The sequence below is a fragment of the Podospora pseudopauciseta genome, chromosome 1 (assembly GCF_035222475.1).
Source record: "Podospora pseudopauciseta strain CBS 411.78 chromosome 1, whole genome shotgun sequence".
Lineage (NCBI taxonomy): Eukaryota > Fungi > Ascomycota > Sordariomycetes > Sordariales > Podosporaceae > Podospora > Podospora pseudopauciseta.
The window spans coordinates 3,528,363-3,552,233 of record NC_085892.1 but is presented as its reverse complement, the minus strand read 5'-3'; the positions used below and the strand labels follow the sequence as shown (position 1 = coordinate 3,552,233).

Sequence of the window (23,871 nt, the reverse complement as noted above, 5' to 3'; positions counted from 1 at the left end):
GGAAGGGGGGAGAGAGAGCCGCCGGAGACAGCAGTCATTTTTTTTTTTTTTTGCTGACGTCCACACTTGGGTGGGACAAAGACTTTCTTCGGCTGTCTGCTGCTGCGTACCTATATAAACCCCTAACCATCCATCACCCACTTGCCTTTTATTTTCATCGTTTCGACTCTGACAACTTGGTACATTCACCTTCCATTTTCATTCGTATTTTTCCTCGTTTATCGTTGATTGTCAACTGGCAAGATCTTACCTGGGGTTGGTCTCTGTCATGAGGAACCCCGGGGTATGGCGAGCAAGCTGCTCAGGCAGGCAGGTCAGCTGTTCGTCGGCGAAAGTTCACCTGGGGTTGGCCTCTGCCACAAGGGACCCCGGGTGTTCTCAGCTAGCAGGTGAGAGCTGCTTGTGCGATGAGGCGGAAAGAGCTTCCTCGCGTTCCTGGCAACAGAAGGGAGGTGGCATGCTTCCGGGTGGTTGGCGGGCCCTCATTCTGACACAGGGGCTCAAGGAAGAAAGGTACCTAGAGACGGAATAGATTCCGAAATGCAGTATCAAGATGAAGATAATTATGTTATGTTCTTTATTGCCTTTGATCCTCAACTCTGCTAAATAATACACATGAGTTCCATCAATCCATCATGATCCATCTCCCTATACATCAAAAACATCCATCGCTTTGTTTTCCCAAAATTCCAACCAGTGAGATGCCCAAACTCCTGCTTCCCTACCGAGGTATATATATATATATATATATATATATATATGTGTGTGTGTGTGTGTGTGTGTGTGTGTGTGTAACATAGAAGATATAGAAGACACAAGAAAGAAACCGGTCTAGATCGCACAACAAAACAAGTGCTCCTCTCCCCGTCAAGGACTGATATCCAAAAAGTCCTCAACCGTCAACCCACAACTATTGAGCATGATCAGCCGACCCTTGTCCATACATCCTGTGGTTCGTCAACGGCATGCTCATGTTCACAATCTTCTCCCTCGGCATCCCGCTCGAGATAGCAACACCATATCGTCCTTGCCCTTGGTGAATAGGCTGCTCAGCGCTGTAAGAGCTCATGTTGTCACCCTCGACGTCATTGAGGACTTCTCTGGTCAGCTCAACATAGTCGTAGGCAAACTCGCCGATTTCGGCGTCATCAATACCGAGGATCTCGCTCTCTTCACTTGCGCGGAGATGGAGCCCAGGGATGAGGTTAAGAATGAAGAGGATAGCGCAGGTCAAAACGAAAGAATAGGCACCGCCGGCAAAAGAGTCGGCAAGCTGAATAGGGAGCTGGATCCAATTGTGATCGAGCCAGCCACCCTTGATAGAGGAGACACCGTCGAGGCGGGTGATGGTGTTGGTAGCGAAGAAAGCGGTGCAAATGTTGCCGACGAGACCACCGATGCCGTGAACAGCAAAGATATCGAGAGCGTCGTCAATGCGGAGAAGGAACTTGAGCTTGGTGGCGTAGTTGGCAAAAGAGGCGCCCATGATGCCGCATGGTACGGCAGCCCAGACTGGGACGTAACCTGTTGATGTTGTTAGCCACAACTTCACAAAAAGGTGAGGTGGGTAAAGGGGACCTACCAGAACCAGGCGTAATAGCCACCAACCCAGCCACAACCCCCGAGCAAAATCCAACCGTCGACCACTTCCTCTCCAGCCTGTAATCCAACACACACCACGTAATCCCACCCACACAAGCGCTCAAGTTGGTCACCACGGCCGCCATAATAGCCCTCATGTTCGCGGCCAGCGCAGACCCAGCATTGAAACCAAACCACCCAACCCACAGGAAAACTGTTCCAATGACAATATGCGTCACATTGTGCGGCCGGTAGTTCAACTCGTGGGTGCCATGACCCCTCCTCTTTCCAAGCATCATACTATACGCCAAAGCGGCCGCTCCAGAGGCAATATGAACCGGTGTCCCACCTGCAAAGTCCAACCCACCCATTTTGTTGGACCAGCCCGATGGATTCCAAGTCCAGCAAGCAACGGCATCATACACAACAGTGAGCCATAAAAACATGAAGATAACACATGGAAGCATCCTCCCGCGCTCTGCTACGGCTCCGGTGGCCAGGGCGATGGTAATAGCCGAGAACATGCCTTGGTAAACAGCAAAAAGCAAATCGGGGATGCGGCTCGAGGCAACGGAGGGATGGGCGAGGACGTTTCGGAAGCCAAAGTTGGAGAGGTCCCCAATGAAGGGGCCAGCGGAATGTGAAAAGGTGAGAGAGTAGCCCCAAAAGAACCACTGAAAGGTTGACACGGCCGCGGCCATGACTGAGAGCCAGATGAGGGAGAGTGCCGACTTTCGGCGTGCGAGACCGGAATAGAAGAAGCCAACGCCGGGAATCATGAGCAAGACGAAGGCTGTGGACATGATCATGAAGGAGATGTCGCCGGCTTGGTACCAGACATTGAGGTCTTCGACGAGGGCATCGCCTCCTGCTGGGTCAGTTCCTGTGAAGGGTTCGAGTGGGATGTATGGTAGGTTGGAGAGTTCTTGGTTGTTGGTATTAGCGGCCATTTTGAAGGTGTGTGGACTTGGCCGTCCAGGAGGTTATTTTGCTGCCTTCAGTCGTGTATGGTGAGGTGGTGTACAAGTGTATAAGTGGTCGTTTGTGAGGTGCAGATATTGTCGGATGTGCCGGATAGAACAAGAGTAAACGAGAGACAGAGAAGAACGAAGGGACGGGAGGGATGTCTTCCACACCCAATAATAGATAGTATGCCTGGAGGCGAAAAACTTGATCTTCCCAGAAGAAAGTGATGAGCGGCAGCAGGCTAGCAATGGTTTGCAGAAGGCCTGGTACTTTTTCTGGAAAGAAGCAATTCGCGGGGGACCAATCAGCTTTGACACCGACAGGGTGTCTTGGCTTATCGGGGGAGACAAGCCACATGGGTGAGCTACTGCACGGGAAGAGAAGGGAGTGGGATGGAAAACGAACGGAAGTCAGGCGAGAAGCATCGCCGGCGTCCTTGGGGGCTCGAGCATGTTTATGATCATAAGGCATGGGTTCCCACTTGGCTCCCGCGGGCCTCGGAGAGCAACGGGAGCATGAGCACAATCTCTCTTCGGGACCTTGAAGATCCATACCTGGGCTCTGAGTAAGGCAAGTAAGTGCTTTTTTGCGGACGCTGAAGATGGGTCGCACAAGACATGTCTTGACCAGGAGCCTCCGGACAGAGCCAAGTCTGCGATGCTGCTCTGGAAATTTGAAGGGGAGGGGGGAGACCGAAGATAGAGACCAATATGTCACCCTCCTTCTTCAGGTTGTTGTTCTTTGATCATTGCCTCCGAGGAGAACACTTCCTAAGTTCCTCTCGGATCCCACCAGCTCGGCGTTGGTTGCGAGTTCGGGGGCGTTTGGACCCATTGTGAAGCAGAAAAAGCAAGCGTCGCATATGACGAGAACGAGCGTTGATGCCTTCCTAGCTCGAGGTTGGAGGGAGAGTGGTGGCTGTGAGAGACAACCCTTGCTCCCCTGCAAAGCAAGTGACGTTTGAGTGAGGGTGACATTGGAGTGGACCGAGAAAGGGAGCTCCACGATAACTCGATTCGCTGAGACGTGCTAAAAGCTTGGTGTAAAGATAAGCCTCCTGGGCCCTGATTGGCTCAACTAACCCGGTCGTGTGGCTCTCAGGTGCCGTGGGGGCTACGTGGGGCCGCTCTCCCGCGCGTTCAGGGGACTGACTGACTTGCTGTAAGTGGAAGTTCAACGTCTTTTCCTCCCAAGGCTAGCAATCGTCTTGACAATTGCCATGACTGAACACAAACAACGTCCATGTGGCAGCGGCACAGAGCAACACATCTCACTCATGTCTTCAAGATTCTCTTCACCAGCGTCACGAGCTCTTGACACAAATGCGATCCCCAACCACCTCAGCTTCAGCTCGGCCAGCCGGATATTGAATGTTACGGCATGGAGATCACAAGAAATAAACTACTGATAACAACGTCCCGTCCCGCCCAGAACCCATTCTATCTGACGCTACTTTCAGGAACCACCTGCATCCCCAGGATCATCGAAACACTTGCCGCTGCAGATGCCTCTCACTCAAAGTGGATCACCTCACTGCTTCTCATCACCAACATACCACTATACAGTCTCACCTACATATTATATAGTTTTCCGCTGCAATAACCCTCCCATCACGGCGTTACATACACCCCGAAAAACCCCAACGCTGAAGCCCAGCCTGCAAGCCACAAAGCCATTCACTCTGACGCGCAGACGCCCCCCTTACAGGCCTTCATAATGTCGTCTTTGTTTGTTTTCATTTATTTGGTGAGATGCAGGTGACAATCTCCTCAAAAATATCATCACACTGCCGTGACGAGACTGCATGTGGCTACCTCTCCTTCTCCCTTGCCAGACTGCCGAGACGTTGTTCATTCCTCTCCCCAGACCTCATGATATCTCCTCTGAGATACAGCAAGTCGTGCTGTATACCGATCAACCCTCTCAACCCTCTCCCCCGCCGATCACCTGTCAGCTCTCTCACCGCCCAAGATCACTTCCTCTCCAAAAGACCCTGATCTTCCCTCAGCCCTCCGTTATCTCACCTTTCACTTTCCAAGACTAGCCTCAAATGCCCATTCGACACTAGCGCAAATCCCAGCATCATGCGCGCCAAAAACCAAAACCAGGAACGAACCATCTGGGCGGGAGTGTGGGGGTTGCTCATTCATCACTCACCAATTCAAATCCCAAACCTGGTGTTTATCAATGCCAGATTAATGAAGGATTTATGCCCGCCAGACCTGTCATATCTTCACCACCCATCATGCAAATAACCAACCCCAGCAAGGGGGGACACATCATCGGTGAGGCATGTGACCTTGGGGTGGTAGGTAGGTAAAAGATAAGAAACCAAGGTGGTCCAGGCCTTATTACACCGGGGGTCAAGATCAGAGTCAAGGTCAAGGTCAGTCAAGGATCTCAAGTCTGAGCTTACATACACTACCAGACGTTGAAGCTAAGCTTGCGCTTGCTAACGAACAATCGCCATCGATCGCCCGCCGGCGGCCGTTTTTCTCCACTACTGGTGAGCTGGTGTTTACTGCTAAGGAAGCCGGCGGTGTCCGTGTAGTGTGATATATCAAACAGTAAAATCGAAATAACTTCAACGAGTGACTTATAGGATTGTCAGGCTCTGATTAATGTCGTTCAAAAACAAGGGGCCATCATGTCTCATCTATGATAACAAGCTTGGTATATCCCCATCATTACACCACTTTTACCCGCAAAAAAAAAAAAAAAAAGAGCTATTTAGATACCCACCCCTTTCATCCATGAAGCTAATACGCAAGATAATCTCATTAACGTACACCACATTCATCATCATCATCATCATCATCATCATCATCATCATCATCATCATTATCATCATTATCATTGTTATCATCGTCACTCCCATCCAACTCAACCCCATGTCACCCTCCCCCCTCAACACCACCTCTCACTAGGCTCCCTCCACCTAACCCCCAAAACCTCAAAAATCCTCCTCTCGCTCCTGCCCTCCACCAACTCCCCTTCCGTAACCCCCACCCTCCCCCTCCCCCTCATCACATCCCTAAACAACCCTCTCTGATTTAACCTCATCCCCTTCTTACCCGCCAATAACCTCAAGCTCCGATTAAAAATATCATTCCCCGTAAAATAAATCAACGCCGCTCCATACTCCGTCTCGGGCACAAGCAGCAAATCAATCCTCCTCCACTTCCCCCCCGGAGGCAACCTGCAGCATCCCAAAAACTTACTCCCTTCCCCCTCCCTTCTCGATTGCGACAACGTCGCCACCAAAAAATTCTTCTTATACAGCACAGATATAAGCGAGTTCATAAACGGGACAAGATCCGAGCAGGATGTGGTCCCGCGTTTGGTGACGATGAAATCAATGTCGCCCGACGTGTCCGAGCCACGGCGGTACGAGCCGCCAACGAGTAATTCCACGTCTGGGTCGACGAGGAAGGCTTCACGCTGGACAAAGGCCGCTAGCTGGGTTACTTCGCTGCGGGGGATGCGGGAGGTGAGGTCCGAGTAGTGCTCGATCGAGATGCGTTGGTTGGCCGACAGGTCGGCTTTGGTGAGGAGGTCTTCCAAGGTCCGATGGCCTTGGGATATCCACTTGTTTGCTCTAGAGAGTCCCACGTCGTGAATTTTGAGAAAGAGGTCGAGGACTTTGTCCGTCGGTTCAAGGTTCGCATATTGAAGCCTGCGAAGGTTGTTGGTGGTGCAGATTTCCTCGATTTTCCGGGCGATTCGGGAGCCGATGTTGGGGAGAGTGTAGGCCTCCTCGGCGGTGGTGATTTTCTTGGTGGTCTGCTGACGGAGTGTGGTGATGGCTTTGCGGTAGGCCGTTATACGCCAGCGATCATTAATTTTGGTGTAGTAGTCGCACATGGATTGGAGAACTTCTATTGTCCTGGCGTTTGGGTTGTTGGCAGCGGAGGAGGCAGGATTGTCTTTCGTGCCGCCACGGTTGCAGGCAAAGCGGTCTTCGAACGGAATAGTCTTTTTGAGAGAGGCGCGGGAGCGTGTTGCGGGCTTTTTGCGGGCGCGCTCATCTTCGGAGCCCGGCTCGGGATCCGAGTCCTCCTGAGCGTCCTTGGTTGATTGTATGTCGTCGTCTTCTTCGTGGTCCAACGGCAAGTCCTTGTACTGCTGAAGGAGCTCGATGTAGCTCGTCAGCTCATCCTTGGGACCATCCGTCGTTTGAGCTGTGGGATGGGGTGGAACAGATGACTGAATCTGTATTTCGAACGGACCAGCTTGAGTGGTTTTAGTTGGGCGAGGGTTCTCAAACGAGCTATCCTCCTGTCGTGGTGTTCCTTCTGAGCCCTCAGTGTCCTGTTTCCTGGCGCTTTGTCTCCCGGCGCTTTTGGGTTCTTTGACCTGAAGCGAAGGCTCAGAGTCCCGGGATGATATTGTTATGACTGTGGATTCGGAAGTTGGTGATGGGAACCCTGTGACCCGGTATCGACTCTGGTCGGGGTTTAGTAGTGTCCGAAACGAGATACTGTCGATAGGATACTCGTCATTGACGACGATCAAAGAGGCGGCCAGCCCAAACTCTGGTATCTTCTGAATGTCAGAGTATGACAAGTGCTTGTCAACAATGACATGTGTCGCATTGTGTAGACTCCTAACCCATTCTGCCCCATAATCTTTGGCTTTGGCAATCCGAAGTTTCCTGGCTGGTGCAACATCGTCGTTGGGGATGTAAAAGAAAGACAAGCCACGAAATATTTGAGCTGATTCCGGGATCACTTTCCCAGAAGATGACCGTTTGCGCTTTCGAAGAGCAGTAGTAGCTGACGGCGACTGTTCAGCCGCAGAGGCAGAGGCTGAAACTGGCATGGTGATACTCCTCCGTAATGTTGTTAGGACTCTTGGACGGGTGGAATCTGGTATTGGTGTTTCAGCAATGAATGAAGTAGAAGTATCTGCAATTAGGCGCCTCCTGGTTCTGGAGGTGGTACTGTCAATGGTAGTGGCTTCTGGGGTTGCCTTGATAATTTCTGCCGAACCTCCTGGAGCGGGTGTAGGTGCGGTTGGAGTGAGCACCGACGTTGTCCGCCTTGGTTCTGGATGTGGGCGAGGTGAAGAAAGAGGATTGATAGGGTTTCCCTTCTCTTTCACTGTAGGAACTGCTGGTTGGAAGAAGGCCTTGCACTTGGCCCTGTGCTGCTGTTCCCTGGCATCAATTCGGTCATCCTCTTCGTCAAGCTTATCCAAGGCATCCAGCTGATTGAAAAATGCAATCTTTTCTTGGAGCGGTTGTTCCTCATCCATCGGACTGCGAAATGAACTGGGAACAATTCGAGTGCTCTGGGTCAAAAGAGTGTCGAACAATCGACCAGGCTTTTTGTACCGTCTGGCGACCCGGGATCCTGGAGAAGGCACACTGGCCATTTTATCTTTTCCCCACCCCCATCGGTCCTCCCTTGTTGGTTAACCAGAGACAGAGAGAGGCTGCTGCCTACCCTTAACGTGTGTGTGTATATGCACGCAAAAGTGCGGCCCGGGATCGGTTGGAGGTTGGATCGAGGTAACGCGAATGGGATGCAGCGAGTCTCTGGCTTGCCTGGCTTGGCGGGTCACGAACTACATGCGGTGGCACGTGATTCGAGTACGTACCTCTAATGCCAAGATAACATCCAACGACGCTGATTGGTCCCATCTGATGCTTAGCGTGGTTTCTGGCTCAACGGTTTCAGATTGGCCCGCGGGTCTCTCGAGGCACCGCCAGTTTCCTCCCCCTTTTTGACTTAATTTACTTAGAGAGACGACTAGGTGACGGTTGTAAATAACGTCAATTGGGTTCCAACATCACTGTTTGACTATCAATTTCTTACAGCTAGCTGGTCTGGCAGCTCTTGAACCACATTGCCTTCCAATATCCCCTAAACATAGCTTAAACCCAGTCAAACGGTGTCACAATGTCGAACCTGTTTTCCGGAATGTAAGTACCACAGGTCTTCTTGTATTGGTGCATCTGGAAGCACTTTGCTCTTGCCTTTTATATCTGTTATCGAGTACACATAGCGGCCCCCTTGATCACGCGCTCCTTCCATGGCCTCACAGTCACGCCGATGACAACAAATCACACAAATGGTCCCCGCTAACAAATCCCCCAGAAATGCCCGGCTGAGGGGAGCTTCCAGCAAACCTAGCCCCAACAGCAAGAGTCCGATATCTCCAACATCGGAGGACGGCAAACTGAACTCTCCTGGGGGCCTCTCTCAGAGGAGTCTTTCGTCAAGCAACCTTTCTTCTCCCTCTTCCAAACTCCCACCTGTCCCTGCATCTCCGTTACCACCAACCGCCAACATGACCGGTTCCACAGACGATGAACTGGCCGCCTACCACCTCCCGAAGCCGCTCCCGCTTTGGCTCAACCCAGCCTACGCCAAGCAGATCGTGAAAGGCAACTTTATGACCCTCAGTCGTCGACCTAAGGCGGTCGAGCAGGGTGAATGGGTTGCCTGTCAAGGTAGGCATCCTTTTATTTTATTTTTACGATTTATTGTCTCACTTGCTGACAACTCCAACAGTCGTGGAGCACTATCGTAACCTCTGGAACTTTGTCAGCATTGTGTACCAGAAGGAGGAGAATGGCCAGAGCATCTGCAACCCGACCACATGCCCTCGCATGTCAGCTGGAGGGTGAGACATGTCCCATCTTTCTAATAGCGGAAGCCAATACTAACACGATTCCTCAGTAACCACTCCTACACATGGCTCAACAACCGTTTTGAGCCCATTGAGCTTCCTGCCTACGAGTACATGACGCTTATGCAACGCTGGATCTCTGGCAAGGTCGACGACGAGAAGGTCTTCCCCACCAACCCTGCTGGTGTCTCGTTCTCTCAGCACCAGCAGCTCACACCTTCGGCCATCGCCACCGACGGATTTGACGAGTACATTGGAAAGCGTAGTGGGTTTCCCAAGGAGTTCTCGACTATTTGCAAGACCATCTTCACCCAGATGTTCCGCGTGTACGCCCATCTCTACTGGGCCCACTTTGTGGAGCCCTTCTACCACCTGAATCTTGAGAAGCAGCTCAACAGTTGCTTCAGTCACTTTGTGTTGGCTGGGATGGAGATGGCCATGCTCACGCCGCAGGAGCTGGAGCCGATGCAGCCTTTGCTTAACTTGTGGGCTGCCAACGGAACCTTCCCTCCGGACTCCAAGGCCTATGAGAGTGCTAACCTCAAGGCCGGTAATCGGCTGCTGCAGCTGGCGGGCATGGCTTGAACTGGGGAGGGAAGCAAGGAGTACATGGTGTTGCATATTTCGTCTGTCACAGTCTGATCTGGTCTTTGCTTAGACTCTAGTTTGCATGGTCTCGGAGTTGAGGGGGTTAACAGCAATTCTTAACATCTTAGATAGGGAGTCCAACACTGCAGAGTTTCCTCGAGATGATTAGACTTTCAGGGATCATCCCATGTTTGTTGACTGGTCCCTTAATCGTGGATGTTGCCTCTGCCTGATCATGCCTGACGTCTCGTAGCGTCGCTTTCTTGAGGACCCTGTTTGCCTTAGTGGGGTGTTTTCTCTTACAGGGACTTGACGGCGGGGCAACTACCCCACATTCGATTAAGCGGGCCCTTTCCACCCAAATTCTCTGCGCGACGAGCCCAGGCCAGTGGCAGATCCCCATTGTTCCCATATCGCGCTTGTCCCAGCACCATTTTTCTTCTTCCTTTCTGATTTTCTCTCTCCAATCTGACCCGGGTCAATAATTCGTCACCATCTTCAGTTACCGACCCTCGCTACAGACAGCCCAACATGGTCAACGACGCTATGGATATCGAGACTGCTGAGAAGAACCTCAAGCAGCTCGACCACGCCGAGCAGCACTACTTCAACAGGCAAGTCTGGAAGAAGAAAAAAAGCTATGTGTCTGTTTTGTAGGGGGGATATTTGCTAACACTCAGCCTACAGCTATAACCATCATGGTATGACACCGTTCAAGCTCGCTGATGGGGAACCATTGTACTAACTCTGGCGCTTTCGTTATCAAGGCATCCACGAGGAGATGTTGGTATGTTTTCTTGGAGCCTATCTTATCTTCCCCTCAAAAATTTATGGCTGACATTGGCATGCGCCTCTACAGAAAGATGAGGTCCGCACAAGATCATACATGAACGCCATCGTTCAAAACAAGCACATCTTCAAGGACAAGGTCGTTCTCGATGTCGGCTGCGGCACCGGTATTCTTTCGATGTACGCCCATCCTTCGCTCGCCCGACTTCCCCGGGAGAAAAAAAAAAGAAAGCAAGGCTGATCAGTTTGTTTCTCAGGTTTGCTGCCAAGGCTGGCGCGAAGCATGTCATTGGTGTTGACATGTCCACCATCATCTTCAAGGCCCGCGAGATCGTCGAGGTCAACGGGCTGTCCGACAAGATCACCCTCATCCAGGGCAAGATGGAGGAGATTACCCTTCCCTTCCCCCAGGTGGACATTATCATCTCAGAGTGGATGGGCTACTTCCTGCTGTACGAGTCCATGTTGGACACTGTGTTGTATGCCCGTGACAAGTACCTTGTCAAGGACGGTCTCATCTTCCCTGACAAGGCGAGCATCTATGTTGCTGGTATTGAGGACGGCGATTACAAGGACGAGAAAATCGGATGTGAGTGCTCTTCCGCTTTGCGCTAGGATGTTCCTGTCCGGGGCTAACCCATGTCGCAGTTTGGGATAACGTCTATGGTTTCAACTACTCGCCTCTCAAGGAGACCGCCTTGTCTGAGCCTCTTGTCGATACTGTCGAGATGAAGGCCGTCGTTACCGACCCATCTCTCGTTCTCACCCTCGACCTTTACAAGTGCACGGTCGAGGATTTGGCTTTCAGCTGCCCATTCGACCTCGTCGCCAGACGGGATGACTTCATCCATGCTCTTGTCGCCTGGTTCGACATTGACTTTACCGCCTGCCACAAGACAGTCCGCTTCTCCACTGGGCCACACACTAAGTACACTCACTGGAAGCAGACCGTCTTCTACCTCAAGGATATGCTTACTGTCCAGCAAGGAGAGAAGATTGAGTGCTCTCTCCACAACCGCCCCAACGAGAAGAACCGTCGCGATCTCGACATCAAGATCGAGTACCGTCTCGAGACCGAGGACCCCACCCGCAAGGCTGAGGGAACCTGCCTGTACAAGATGTGCTAGGCGAATCACGGTTTCCCTGGTACATCTAGCAAGGAAGGTCTGATAACCAACTACTCTTTTTTACATTTTCACTTTGCGCCTGGCATACATACAACAAGTAAAAGTTGCATGGTGGGATGGGGGCGAGACTCAACATGAAGATTTCGGGATTGACGCTCTGGCGGTAGCGCACCATATCTGAAGCGACAAAAAAGCGAGGTGTTTTCGGGGGCTTTAGTTACTAGATAGAGCAGGTTGTCTTTCTGGCGTTTTTTTGTTTATCATGCTGTATTTTATCTCAGCAAAAAAAGGGAGCCAGAGGGGGGATACCTCTATGATGAGGAAGGAGACTGGACTGGCAAAGGATGGCCCCGAGTGTGGGTGATGGGGAGTGCATCAGTGATGAATGATGCATATGGGATACCCAGAGAGGAATGGAAAGAAGTGAAAAAAAAAAAAAAAAAAAAAAAAAAATAGAGCATTGAAGTTCGATGATTTGGCTCGATTTGCTGTGTCTGCTTTTGCAAGTTTTGTGAATCGTTATGACAATCCAGGGGTAGTATTGATCATCCCAGCTTGTATTGCCTTCATTCATCCCTTTGGATATCAAAACACAGAAAAATCAAATTGACCAACCCAGACTATCGCTTCGAAAAGGGAGAAAAAGCATAGCCCAACCCAACACTAAATATACCTTACCTGCTAAACCTCTGCAGACCCTTATTTTTGCCCACTCATATCTTTTTTTGCTTTGTTTTTGCTAATAATACCGATGTATTTGTTACCCAGTTCATCATCTCAGTTCCATTATAACCCATTCATTCCGCTTTGCTCGCTCGCTTTACTCCCGTGCTCAATCAAACAACACCAATTTTCGGGTAGGTGGGGGATTTTCCTTCTATAACAAAAGCTCACTCCTTTTCCTGTGTGTCCTCCTTACCATCCACCATCCCCATAGCCTTATACACCTCCCACTCAATCCCTAATTTCTCCAGCATATCCTCGAAGCTCTACAGTTTCTCTTCCTCTTCTTCTTCTTCTTGACCCTCCAAATTTTCATCATCACTGTCTATTCCCCATAGCTCGTTTCTAGGAACTAGGCAAGTCAAATCCCCAAAGAAATCCGCGCTGTTTTTGTTTCTTATTGCTTGATCAACCCCCTCAAAATACTCCCTTCTACTCGCCCCCAAATCAAAAGGACTCATCAAGAACGTCGCCGGTTCCCCGACTTCTTTATCACCATCCCTGAGGATATCCTCCAGCTTCGTCTGCGGAATCGCCAACCTCTTCTGCCCAAAAGAAATGTCATACTCCAACCTACCATCACCCCCCCTCAGACTCCCCATACTTTTCCCCCTTAGCCTTTGTTTGACTGGCGAACCCATCCCGTCCTCCTCATCATCACTAGGACTAAACCCCATCTGATTGCTCTTCTTGATCCTCCTCCAAGCCCCCTCCCCATCATCAAAACCCCACATGTGTTCCTGCTCCCCCATATCCCTCCCATCCCCCTCCCACCCCGCCTTAGCCAACATCTCAAACCCCCTCGGAAACCCCCCCTCATGAACCGACATATCAAACGTCGTCCAAACAAGCGTGTGCCCGCTCCCCGTACTAACCTGCTCCTTTCTCGCCTTCCTCAGTCCTCCCGTCAACACCCCCTCCGTACTAGCCCTCCCCCTCCTCCTAAACCCTTCACCATCATCAACCCCCCCAAACGCCTTGCTCAAACCCCTCCTCTCACCAACCCCGCATCGGCCCTGAAGCATCAACTAAACACCCCACCGACTCACAATCCCAGCCACCCTCTCCGCAAGTTCATTCGCCTCCGACCTCGTCGCCGCCTCGGCATAAACCCTCATCGCATTCTCCGTCCCGCTAGCCCTGGCAAACGACCTCGCATCCTTAAACTTCTTCACCTCCTGGTCAATCTCGGCCTGGCACCCCTCCGGATGAGAAAGCCTCCTCTCTGCATCCGTCGTCCTAAAAACATCCTTGTTCGCCACCTCCACTCTGACAAGTCTGTTCGGCAGATCCTGGTATGTCAAAGCCCAGTCCCTCAGGTTCCAGTTCTTGTGCGCCAGAATAACTTCCACAAGAAGCATATCCGAAATAGCGTCGCCGACGGTCTGGTTGATCAGATCCGTCAAGGCAGCCAAGGTGTCCAAGGCTTCCTTCTGGGCGGGGGATTGGGGGGTGGTCTTCTTGAAGGCGTTGATGGCGTCGAGGGAGAAGAGGACGGTGCCGTGGCCGTTGGCCTCAAAGTAGACTCCCACGTCAAAGCCCTGGGCTACGTGGTGGAGGTGCTTTACTCCCGTGGGGGTGCAGATGACGGGGAGCTTCAGGTGTTGGGTGATGTAATGCGTGCTTGCGCCGTTGGCGTAGGCGGTTTGGACTACGCCGATGCGGAGTTCGTCTCGGAGACCGGCAGACTCAACAAGGTCGCCGATGAAGGAGGCCGCCAACGAAGAGATGCGGTCGCCGTCGAGCATAACGAAGACGTTGGTCTCTGGATCGTGCCAGTAGTAGATTAGGCGGTCGGCGTCGCCGTCGAGCGAGCAGCATCTCAGGCCGGGTTGGGGTTTAGGAATGGGGGGAGCACGTTGCTTTGTTTTGACGTAGTCGGCGCCGGACTGTGAGGATGGAAAAGGGGTTAGGAGAGGTAAAATGTCTCGGAGATGAGGGGGGAAGGGCTTACATCAAGGTTTAGGACCTCCGGGCGGAGGACATCGTCGTTTACAACCTGGACTGCGAAGGGGACCTTGTCTTGAGGGATGTGCTTGAGGAATTCCTTGAGCTTGGGACCGCCGACGCCGTTGGCGCAGTCTACTTGGAGGACTTGAGGGATTCTCTTGCCCTTCATGGTCCGAACAAAGGCCTCGGCGAGCTTCTTGTAGTATCCGACTTCGCTGACCTCGCCATAGGAGGCGGGTGTGCCTTCGCTATTGGTGGCGCGCACAAGGTAATGGAGTTGGGGGGTGGTGAGGATCTTGTAGTCGACATGCTCGGTATTGGTTGCATCGAGGGCATCGGCGAGGGCGGTGACCAAGGTGTGGCCTGAAGGTCGGGTATCACGGCCGTAGATGACCTTGGCGGGGGCCTCGAGATCGATCTTGAGATCGGTGGCCAGAGCATTGTAGATCTTGGCCAGGTCTTTGTCGCTCGGGGCGTTGACGAGAGCTGTGGCATATCTCTCCCACTCCTGCTCAAGCATGTCGCCCATGGGGTCCACGATCTTGACGCCGTTGTCGATGGCGGGGTTGTGGCTTGCTGTGATCATGACACCGATGGCTTGGGAGTTGAGCTTGCGGCTGCGGAGGGCAGCGAGCAGGCCGACACGATAGGTCACGCCCTCGAGGAGGTCGGCCTTCATGCGGAAGCCAGCGGTGCCATACCTGTAGTGCTGGGGCACAATTGGGTGCTTCGCCGAGCCGGCGATGATCTGCTCGTTGTGGCTCATGGTAGGTGAGTTTGGTGCTGTAAGTGAGGATGTGGAAGATGTTTGTTGCTACGGCGATGCTTGAACCCAAGAACTAACACAACAAAAAAGGGGGGAGGGAGGGAAAAAGAGCTGTGGATTTTATTCTCGATCGGGGGAAACTGTGATAGCTGCTTGCTTCCTTGTCAGGCCCGATAACATAACAGGGTCCACACCGGAGGTGAGGTTTCATCGGGAGAGACAGAGCTGCTGCCCCGCACTTGAAGCTGCAGTGCCGCCCGGGAAGTGTCCAGTGATTCGTGTTCCAGCGGCTGGCAGTGCTGAAGCAGTCGGTGAAGGTCACTGAAATGCGAGGCGGGCAGTGGCGGGGCTGCACCACGACAAATATAGAAGGTGCGCTAGCTGAATCAGGCATAGCTCGCATCTGGCTGAAATGCTTAGCCATACGTCAGTTTGCCCTGAGCTGGTCCCCTGGCAGCGAGCACATGACCTGGCGCCAGTCTGGCGATTTTGTGGGCGCGGTCCCGACGCGTCTTTCTGAACAAGGCATTGTTTTTCTCTCCTGAGAACCCGCAATCAACCTCATGGATTGTATCCCCTCGGGTTCCGTCTGATTGCTCCCCCTTGCTTCGACTTTTTTTTTTTGTGTCTCGGTCAACCCACCTTGGGACTTTTCTTTTTTGTTTTTCTTGTTCTTTTTTGACCTTCCTTTTTGGTCTGCAGATCGCATTTGTCGCCGCAGTATGTCGGAGTCTACATGTGCCAACCCCCTCTGGCTTGGCTGAGTGAAAAAATGGTGGGATACGGCCAAAGAGAGAAACTCGAAAGGTGTGATTACCTACAAGCACGCATACGACTCGCTCAAAAGATGCCCAATGAAGCTCCAGCACCCTTCTCAGTGTCAACAGCTGAAGGGCTTCAGTCCCAAGCTCTGCGAGCGTCTCGCCCAGCAGCTCCGGAAGCATTGCGAGAAGAATGGGCACGGTATGCCAATGGTTCCTAAGCGGAAGCGGGTAGTTCACCTGCCGGGAGAAGACCAAGATAATGGTGCCACACCGGCACCGGCATTAAGGAGGGCTGCACCTGCAAGACAAGCAAGGACTTATGTCCCTCAGTATCGCTCGGGAGCTTTTGCGCTGATGCTCGTGTTGGCGGGGCAAGATAGAAATGCGGCAATGCCGGGCATGTCCAAAGAGGAGCTTATGGCCGCCGCTCAACCCTATAGCGATTCCTCGTTCACGGTCCCGTCCGATCCCCTCAAGTTCTACACAGCATGGGCTTCGATGAAGGCCCTGGAGTCAGAAGAGCTTGTGGTCAAGCGTGGTCGGCCTGTAACGCGGTGGGCGCTCTCAGATGAGGGATGGGAGGTTGCTGCACGAGTCCGAGAAGTAGCTGCTGCTCGGGGTGATGTCCCCAAGACCGAAGACTCGGGTGGTAGTGCTATTGGTTCCCGGAACGATAGGGTCGGCAGCGCGTCTGGCTCGGCTTTACTTGGAGAGAATCTTGGTAGAGGGATCAACACCGGCGTTCGAAGCAATTTCTCGGCTGGAAACGACGGAGATGAGTTTTTGAACCAGCTTAGCGGCACAAACAGCTTTTTAGGAGCCACTGACTCGACGGTTTCCAGCAGGCCAGCTCAGTCAGCAACGTATCGTTCACAGGCCGCCAACCCCGTTATCCTTTTGGACGACGACGAGGAAGACCAGAAGGACGTGGCTACTGAGGTCCAAAGCTCTGTGAAAAGAGAAATGGACAACAAATACAAGGACGTAGTCGCTGCGGGGGAAGCAATGGCGGACGATGCCAGCCTCCCCTCATTCAAACCCATCCGGATGGCGCCCGGAACCTTTACCATCGAGTTAGTCTTGGATAACCGCGAGATTCGAGCAAAGACTGACCGGGATTACCTTCAAGAGGAACTCACCAAAAAAGGAATTCGACCCATTTCCCGCGCCATGGAACTAGGAGACGTCCTCTGGGTCGCCAAATGCAAGCAGCCCGGATGGCTTTCACGCATGGGGGCTGAAGGAGATGAGGTGGTCTTGGATTGGATTGTGGAACGGAAACGTCTTGATGATCTTATTGGGAGCATCAAGGATGGTCGCTTTCTTGAACAGCAATTCCACCTGAGGCGCTCAGGAATCAAGAATGTCATCTACCTTGTCGAAGAGATCTCCATGGACCAGAGCCGGTTGCAGAGAAGTGAAGAGATGGTTCAGTCGGCTATTGCGTCTATTCAGGTGGTTGATGGCTACTTTTTGAAGAAGACGCAAAAGATTGGCGACACGATCCGGTATTTGGTTTCGATGACACAGATGCTGCAGAACATGCATGAGGGGAAGCCGTTGCATGTCATTCCGACTAATGTTCTTACTGCCAATAATTACCTGCCGCTGATGAAGGATCTGCGGGGAAAGCAGCCAGAGATTGGTCACCATATCAGCTACCCGGCGTTTTCTTCGCTTTGTTCCAAGTCGGGGATGATGACGCTGAGGGATTTGTTTTTGAAAATGTTGATGGTTAAGAGGGGTGTCACGGGTGAGAAAGCGATGGAGATACAAAAGGTGTGGAAGACGCCGCGGGAGTTTATTGAGGCTTATGAACAGTGCGGTCCTGGGCCGGAGGGCAGGAGGAAGAAGATTGACATGGTTGCTTCGCGGTTAGATCACCTGGTTGGGGGGAAGAGATTCAGCAAACAGATCAGCCAGAAGCTTGCTGAAGTTTGGGGAGATGCTTGATCGAGTGTAGCATGGACATTGTACAACTGTTTTGGGGGTCTTGGGAGAGATATATATTTGATACCCGACAGGCTATTTTAATACACTTTTGCACTACAGATTGCAACCCCACGCCGTACATCATGACATGTCCTGCTGTCACTTTTCGCCTCGCACATGTGATTTATTCAACCCCGCCTCATCCTTTCCGACTCAAAACAATTATCCTACCCATCCCATCCCCTCTGGTTTTCCCCCTAAGAAAACCCCTGAGCAACAATCTTCTCAACCATCTTCTGCAACCAAGGAAACCCCTGCCCATCCTCCATCATACCAGCCAAATACCCCTGGATGCTCTTCTCGACATACTTTGCCGTCATGTCCACCTCGACATTCACTGTCTCGCCCACGCCCTTCGCCGCCGTCACGATCTTCTCCTGCGTATAAGCAATCAACATGACCTCCCACCAGCCCTCCTCGTCATTGACCTTGGTAACGGTCAAACTCGCCCCATCTAAGGCGATAAACCCTTTATAAACCACATATCTCAAAACATCTTTATTTTTGGGGGCTAAACGGAAAGTGATGGCGTTGCCATCGGGGATCTTGGAGAGGATGGTGGCGGTGGTGTCGACGTGGCCTTGGACAAAGTGCCCTCCCATGCGGGTGTCTGCGCGCACTGCGCGCTCTAGGTTAACGCGGGACGAGGGGGTGAGGGAGCCGAGGTTGGTGAGGCGGAGGGTTTCGGGGGCTATGCCGACTGTGAAAGATTGGGGGAGGAAGGTTGTTACTGTTAGGCAGACGCCGTTTATGGCGATGGAGTCGCCTAGGTGGCAGTCGGATAGGAGGGTGGAGGTGGGGGGGAGGGTGATGGTTAGTGTTGTGCCGCCGTCTGGGGAGGCGGTGTTGAGGGTGGTTACTTCTGAGGGGGGGTTAGCTGAGGGGGGATAAGGGGAGGGGAGGGGATGTACCGCCGATTTCTTCTACGATGCCGGTGAACATTTTGGCGGTTGGAGATGTGAAACTGGTGAGATGTCAGAGTTATGGTCGGTAAAGGTTGTGAGCTTGGCCGAGTGTGAGAGGTGAGATGAGATGAAGTGAGGTTGGTGATGAGTGGTGGGGGTTGCTGGCCCCGAGCTCTTTAAGCTACGATCCCGAAAGGGGGTCCGTTTTCGGCAGTCGGCAAAGGAAGATGTTGGAAGGTTTGTGAGCAGTGGGTAAGGCTTACCAATTTCTTGGATATGTGATGAGAACGATGTGCTTCTTCGCCTCCAGATCGTATGAAGACCAAAAGGAGAATTCTGTCTCAGGGGCAATGGTTCATGAAATCGTCGAGTCAATTGGAGGACCCCGCATGAAGCTCTTGTGGAGACTTTGGCAGCCTCCAATTTACCCCGCGATATCGAGGGTGCCCCCCAAAAGATTTTTTTGACATTCTTTTGTTTGCTCGAAAACAATGGGCTCGGAAACTCCAGTCAACCATGAGAAGCCACGTTGTCCTTATATCGCCGGCTTCAAACTCGCAGTTCAGCCGTACACTCCTCTCCCTCCATTCGGCGGCCAGGCTTATAGGGGGGTTTCTGGTCCCAAGGCCTTTGAATGCCATGCCGATATTCAAAAGCACTCGCAAACTCGATTTTGCATCAAAGGTCTCGAGCCCGATGGACTGCCAGGTTCCTCATCCTCCCCTGAGCTTTCGAGTTCAGGACCATATTTGGTCATCGATTCGGTGATCCGCGGCGGCGATGGCGTTGGGCCTCAAATTGTAGCATGCCACTGGGACAACGACCTCAACACCATATGCTACGTCGCCAAAATCTACGACCCCTTATACTACAACTACTGGAGTACAGATATTGGCCTGCTCACAGACGTTGTCTGGTCTGCAGCACGTGACCACAGCGTTGAGGCTGCTGCTTATGAGGACCTCCAGGCATACGAGACACGCCATGAGAAAGAAAGCATCAGAGGATGTCACTTAGAATACTTTGGGTCCTTCTCTTTCAAGATCAAGCTCGTTGTTGATGGTGTCACCTACACCAGGACTGTACCATTGATTCTCATGGAGTTTCTCAATGGGTTAACAACCATGGAGGAGTTGATTGACAGCAAGCAGGTGCCCGCCTCAGACGACGCCCGCGTTTACTCGTATGTGTGCGCTGTAAAGTCATACCTGAAGCTCAAGACAGCAGGGGTATCACAAGACGACTTTTCACCACGCAACATTCTGTTTGTTGGGAACATGGAAAGCCCGTTACTACGAGCTGTGATATTCGACTTTAACACCGCAAGAGTATTCTCACGAACGAGCCCACCAAGGCCACCGCCCAATATTGATGGGATTACCTTTGCTGCAGACCCAGGCTCACAAAGAGACTTTCAGGACTGGCTTCCAGAATGGTTTTATACCGACAGAGACAAACGTGAAAGTGAGGTGAGGAGGTTGTGGTACAAAAGGTTGTAGCGACAAACAGGGTTAGGGTCAAGACAATAAAACATCCCGTCGGACTGTGGAGTCCGAGGAGTGAAGTTGCAGTGCAACAAGGGTCCCCTTGTCAGTCTGGATTTGTGTGTAAGTGAAGCTATTCACAGTTTTCCCGGGCCTTCTCTGGTGTTTACAACATTCTGACCTTTACTTTTTACCCTTTCCGACAGCTGCATTCCATTTGAGCCCTCCGTACCAGCCGCTAAAAATGAAGGTTCCTGTGGCACATGGTGCCACAAGCACTGGCCACGCACATTATCAAAGAATGCTGCGCCAACATTTCTTATCGTGTTTCCAGCCAAAGCAACAGCCAAGAGTCAGCAAGAGACTGCTGGGAGGATTACGTGGATTTCCCAGACTGAAGCCTACTCCGACCATGCTCGTGACTTCCGACGACGGAAAAGAGCCACGAAGCAGGATGGCGCTTCGAAGGCCACGTCTATGGCGCATCATCAAAATCGCCTTCTTCCTGACGACCCTCCACTTCCTCTACCGAGCCTTCACCTCCTACTACATTACGAACGATACAATATGCCGCCCCCACGGCTGGAAACCCTTTTCCCGATTATCCCGCTCGGCCCCTCCCCGAAAAGTTTACGATTTGACCATGATCAACACCGAGCTCGACTGGCTGGAGATAAGACTAAACAGCACATGGAACGAGGTCGACTATTTTGTCGTCGTCGAGTCACCCCGAACCTTTACTAACCTGCCCAAGCCCCTCCACCTCAAAACCGCCCTCGCCAACCCCTCCAGCTCGATGGCGAGGTACAAGTCCAAGATTATCTACCATGAAATAACCTACCCGGAGGACTTTGCCCCAAAATCAACCTGGAACATTGAAGACTTTCAACGGAACGCCATGTTGACGCAAGTCTTCCCCTCCCTCTCCGGCCCCTTTTTCCCCAATCTTCACGACGTCCTAGTCATCGCAGATATTGACGAAATCGCCCGCCCGTCCACCCTCTCCGTGCTTCGGCAGTGCTCCTTCCCCCGCCGGTTGACCCTCTCCTCGAGGTTTTACTACTACAGCTTCCAATACCTCCACGTGGGCGAGGAATGGCCCCACCCCCAGGCAACGTACTACCTAGGAGCCAACACGCTCCTACCAAATGATCTAAGGGTGGGGGATGGGCCGTGGTGGCGGAAATACTGGGAGATGGGTAGGCTCAAGAACGCGGCCTGGCATTGTAGCAGTTGTTTTGAGACTATGGGAGAGATGTTGACGAAGATGAAGAGTTTTTCGCATGCGGGGATGAATCAGGATGTTTTTAGGGATAGGCAGAGGATGGTGGAGCGGGTGAGGATGGGAAAAGATTTGTGGGATAGGGTGGGGGAGGAGTATGAACGGGTGGAGGGGAATGAGGACTTGCCTGGGTTGTTGAGACGGGAAAAGGAGAGGTTTGGGTATATGCTTGATCGGGATGGGGAGGGGGCTGGGTTTAGGGATTGGGGGGAAGGGTGATTTCTTTGAGGGGTGGGGGGAGATATTAGGTTTTTTTTTGGGTTTTTTTTTTTTTTTTTGGGGGGTTATTTTTGGGATGGAAAAAGAAAGGGGGGTATTTGGTTGTTTGTGTTGGGGTGAATATGTAGGATAAGCATTTGTGAGGAGTTGGATACTGTGATGTTGAATTTTACTAGATGGGAGAAGTGAAGTTGAATAGTACAGGTAATACTCAGGATATGGGGACGGAAGAAGAAAAAAAAGAATGCAACACCAGTCAGTCTGAGAATTGTGGCAGAAGAGTGTTCTTGACCAATCCTTGGTCATAGATATCCCAACAATTCGGCATTCCAGGTTTGCATCCACACGCAGTTCGCTATGTGTTTACCTAGACATTCTCTCATCCGTAACATGCAGGTACCCAACCAAACGCAGTTACAAACCCACACACCCACACACACACACACACACACACACACACACACACACACACACACACACAAAAGCCAAACAACAGCACACACACCCCAGTCAAAACAAACCAAACACAGATATTCAACCATATATGAAGCCAACCCTCCCCTTTCTCCCCTTTTTTACAGCTCCCCCACTTCTTCCTGGTGGTCCTCCACCTTCAACCCCCTTTCCCTCCTAACAACCTCACTCTCCACCATCCCCCTCACCAAACTGAGACACAACTCCCTCCCGACCTTGACCCACGCGGGGCTAGCCTCGCTAGGCACATGCAAGAAGACGACCCTCTTCCTTTCGTGAGGGTTATTCTTGACCAGATGCGCCAGACTGCTGTAGTAGATGAAATCGCAGAGGTAGTGCCCGGCATCTTCGGATATTCTCAAGTCGGAGTAGGGCGGGGAGTGGTCTCTCCATCTTTGCAAGACGTCTTCCATGTCGAGGTCGGAGAGGAGCTCTTCCGGGAGGTCTTGCCATGGGTGGGGGTCGGATTCGTCGTCGAGGTCGGAGAGGAGGTTGTTGTCCACGTCACCCATGGTGTAGTTTGATTTGTGGGCCCGGCGCTCGATGGAGTAGAAGCCTCTTGGGCCGGCCATGCCGATGTGGACTGCTAGGTCGATTTTGGGGGTGGAGGGAGAGTCGAGGTGCCAGAGGGAGGGGACGAGGTTGCGGACTGCGCGGTAGCCTACGTGGATGGGGGAGGGGTGGACCAGGAGGCGGACTTTGGGGAGGGGGATTGGGGGGTTGGTGGGATTTGGGGGGATGGTTCCTGTGGCGGTGCCGGGGGGAGGGACGTGGCCCGGGATGCCTCTGAAGGGGGTTGGTGGGGGTGGGAGGTACTCGGGGAGGGATTTGGCAATTTCCCAGGAGGGGTTGATGGGGAAGTCGGTGCGGAAGGGCTGAGGGGGGAGAAGGTCAGTGGGATTGAAGATGTGGTGGTCGTGTGTGGTTCGAAACTCATGGCATAGGTATCGTGAGAGTGAGAGAAGTGCGGGGGAGTGAATGAGGTGAGCTTACAGCAAAGCCGGTGATCAAGACATTGATCGTCTCCTCCTCCTCCCCTCCAGAGACCTTATTTTGCGTACCTGTTCCAACAGACCCCATTGTGAACCACGGGGCTTGACTGGTGAAAGACGGGGTGATGGTTGAGCGAGTATTGTCCTGGAGAAATCAGGACAAAGTGGGTGTTGGGTGAGTGGCTCTTTGTTCTCCTCCCCACCCTCGTATTGACACTGTGCTGCTGTGATATCACCGATCAAACCTGCCCACTTCCAGTAGGTCAATGGATGCATAGGTGCTGCTGATTGGCATGGCCTTAGTCTGCTTATTGCAGCGGCAGAGTTGACCTACCAGCTTCATGCATCAAGACGCAACTTTGACCTCATATTGATGTCCTGACCGCTGAGACTTTGGTTGTCTGTTTTCTCAAAAGTTCATAATAGTATTTCGATTTACTTATTTATTTATTTATTCATTTGGTATTCTATTGTGTCTCAACAGAATTGTCTTACTCAACACAGTAGTAGACATGATTTGATGATGGGTCATGCTCCAAGTGCGGGGGGCAAATGAGGAGTGAAGTCCAATTCGGCAAGTGTGATTGTGCATATCTATCACCAGAGAGTAATTCCTTCAACCTTTCAGCTTTG

General features: G+C 52.1%; 10 protein-coding genes across 10 annotated transcripts; 4 read left to right on the top strand and 6 right to left on the bottom strand.

Annotated features, from left to right (window-relative positions):
- Positions 1-910: 910 nt before the first annotated feature.
- AMT1_1 (ammonium transporter Amt1) lies at positions 911-3,520 on the bottom strand (the record flags this gene model as incomplete). The annotated part of the gene is made up of 2 exons (XM_062907580.1): positions 1,583-3,520; positions 911-1,524 (listed from the first exon to the last, which is right to left on the bottom strand). Exons 1-2 carry the CDS (start codon positions 2,529-2,531, stop codon positions 911-913), a joined length of 1,563 nt encoding a protein of 520 aa, XP_062770540.1. The 5' UTR covers positions 2,532-3,520.
- Positions 3,521-5,454: 1,934 nt separating this feature from the next.
- On the bottom strand, positions 5,455-7,923 carry QC763_109870 (uncharacterized protein; the record flags this gene model as incomplete). Its single annotated transcript, XM_062907579.1, has 1 exon — positions 5,455-7,923. The coding sequence occupies one exon, from the start codon at positions 7,921-7,923 to the stop codon at positions 5,455-5,457; it is 2,469 nt and encodes an 822-aa protein (XP_062770539.1).
- A 323-nt stretch (positions 7,924-8,246) lies between these two features.
- QC763_109860 (uncharacterized protein) lies at positions 8,247-9,966 on the top strand. Its single transcript, XM_062907578.1, has 4 exons — positions 8,247-8,473; positions 8,649-9,004; positions 9,066-9,177; positions 9,234-9,966. Exons 1-4 carry the CDS (start codon positions 8,451-8,453, stop codon positions 9,766-9,768), a joined length of 1,026 nt encoding a protein of 341 aa, XP_062770538.1. The 5' UTR covers positions 8,247-8,450; the 3' UTR covers positions 9,769-9,966.
- Positions 9,967-10,097: 131 nt separating this feature from the next.
- Positions 10,098-12,170, top strand: HMT1 (Nuclear SAM-dependent mono-and asymmetric methyltransferase). Its single transcript, XM_062907577.1, has 6 exons — positions 10,098-10,385; positions 10,459-10,472; positions 10,539-10,558; positions 10,631-10,740; positions 10,818-11,149; positions 11,209-12,170. The coding sequence occupies exons 1-6, from the start codon at positions 10,303-10,305 to the stop codon at positions 11,685-11,687; spliced, it is 1,038 nt and encodes a 345-aa protein (XP_062770537.1). The 5' UTR covers positions 10,098-10,302; the 3' UTR covers positions 11,688-12,170.
- A 1,074-nt stretch (positions 12,171-13,244) lies between these two features.
- On the bottom strand, positions 13,245-15,126 carry PCM1 (Phosphoacetylglucosamine Mutase; the record flags this gene model as incomplete). The annotated part of the gene is made up of 2 exons (XM_062907576.1): positions 13,245-14,299; positions 14,365-15,126. 2 exons carry the CDS (start codon positions 15,124-15,126, stop codon positions 13,439-13,441), a joined length of 1,623 nt encoding a protein of 540 aa, XP_062770536.1. The 3' UTR covers positions 13,245-13,438.
- Positions 15,127-15,980: 854 nt separating this feature from the next.
- Positions 15,981-17,843, top strand: MUS81 (Crossover junction endonuclease mus81; the record flags this gene model as incomplete). The annotated part of the gene is made up of 1 exon (XM_062905232.1): positions 15,981-17,843. The coding sequence occupies one exon, from the start codon at positions 15,981-15,983 to the stop codon at positions 17,841-17,843; it is 1,863 nt and encodes a 620-aa protein (XP_062770534.1).
- On the bottom strand, positions 16,593-17,260 carry QC763_0011760 (uncharacterized protein; the record flags this gene model as incomplete). Its single annotated transcript, XM_062905233.1, has 4 exons — positions 16,593-16,650; positions 16,765-16,839; positions 16,869-16,951; positions 17,030-17,260. The coding sequence occupies 4 exons, from the start codon at positions 17,258-17,260 to the stop codon at positions 16,593-16,595; spliced, it is 447 nt and encodes a 148-aa protein (XP_062770535.1).
- Positions 17,844-18,079: 236 nt separating the features above from the next.
- Positions 18,080-19,157, bottom strand: RIB5 (Riboflavin synthase alpha chain; the record flags this gene model as incomplete). Its single annotated transcript, XM_062907575.1, has 2 exons — positions 18,794-19,157; positions 18,080-18,744 (listed from the first exon to the last, which is right to left on the bottom strand). Exons 1-2 carry the CDS (start codon positions 18,822-18,824, stop codon positions 18,080-18,082), a joined length of 696 nt encoding a protein of 231 aa, XP_062770533.1. The 5' UTR covers positions 18,825-19,157.
- Positions 19,158-19,278: 121 nt separating this feature from the next.
- On the top strand, positions 19,279-21,772 carry QC763_109810 (uncharacterized protein; the record flags this gene model as incomplete). The annotated part of the gene is made up of 2 exons (XM_062907574.1): positions 19,279-20,251; positions 20,478-21,772. The coding sequence occupies 2 exons, from the start codon at positions 19,279-19,281 to the stop codon at positions 21,770-21,772; spliced, it is 2,268 nt and encodes a 755-aa protein (XP_062770532.1).
- Positions 21,773-22,347: 575 nt separating this feature from the next.
- On the bottom strand, positions 22,348-23,624 carry QC763_109800 (uncharacterized protein; the record flags this gene model as incomplete). The annotated part of the gene is made up of 2 exons (XM_062907573.1): positions 23,240-23,624; positions 22,348-23,121 (listed from the first exon to the last, which is right to left on the bottom strand). Exons 1-2 carry the CDS (start codon positions 23,324-23,326, stop codon positions 22,348-22,350), a joined length of 861 nt encoding a protein of 286 aa, XP_062770531.1. The 5' UTR covers positions 23,327-23,624.
- Between the last annotated feature and the right edge of the window lie 247 nt (positions 23,625-23,871).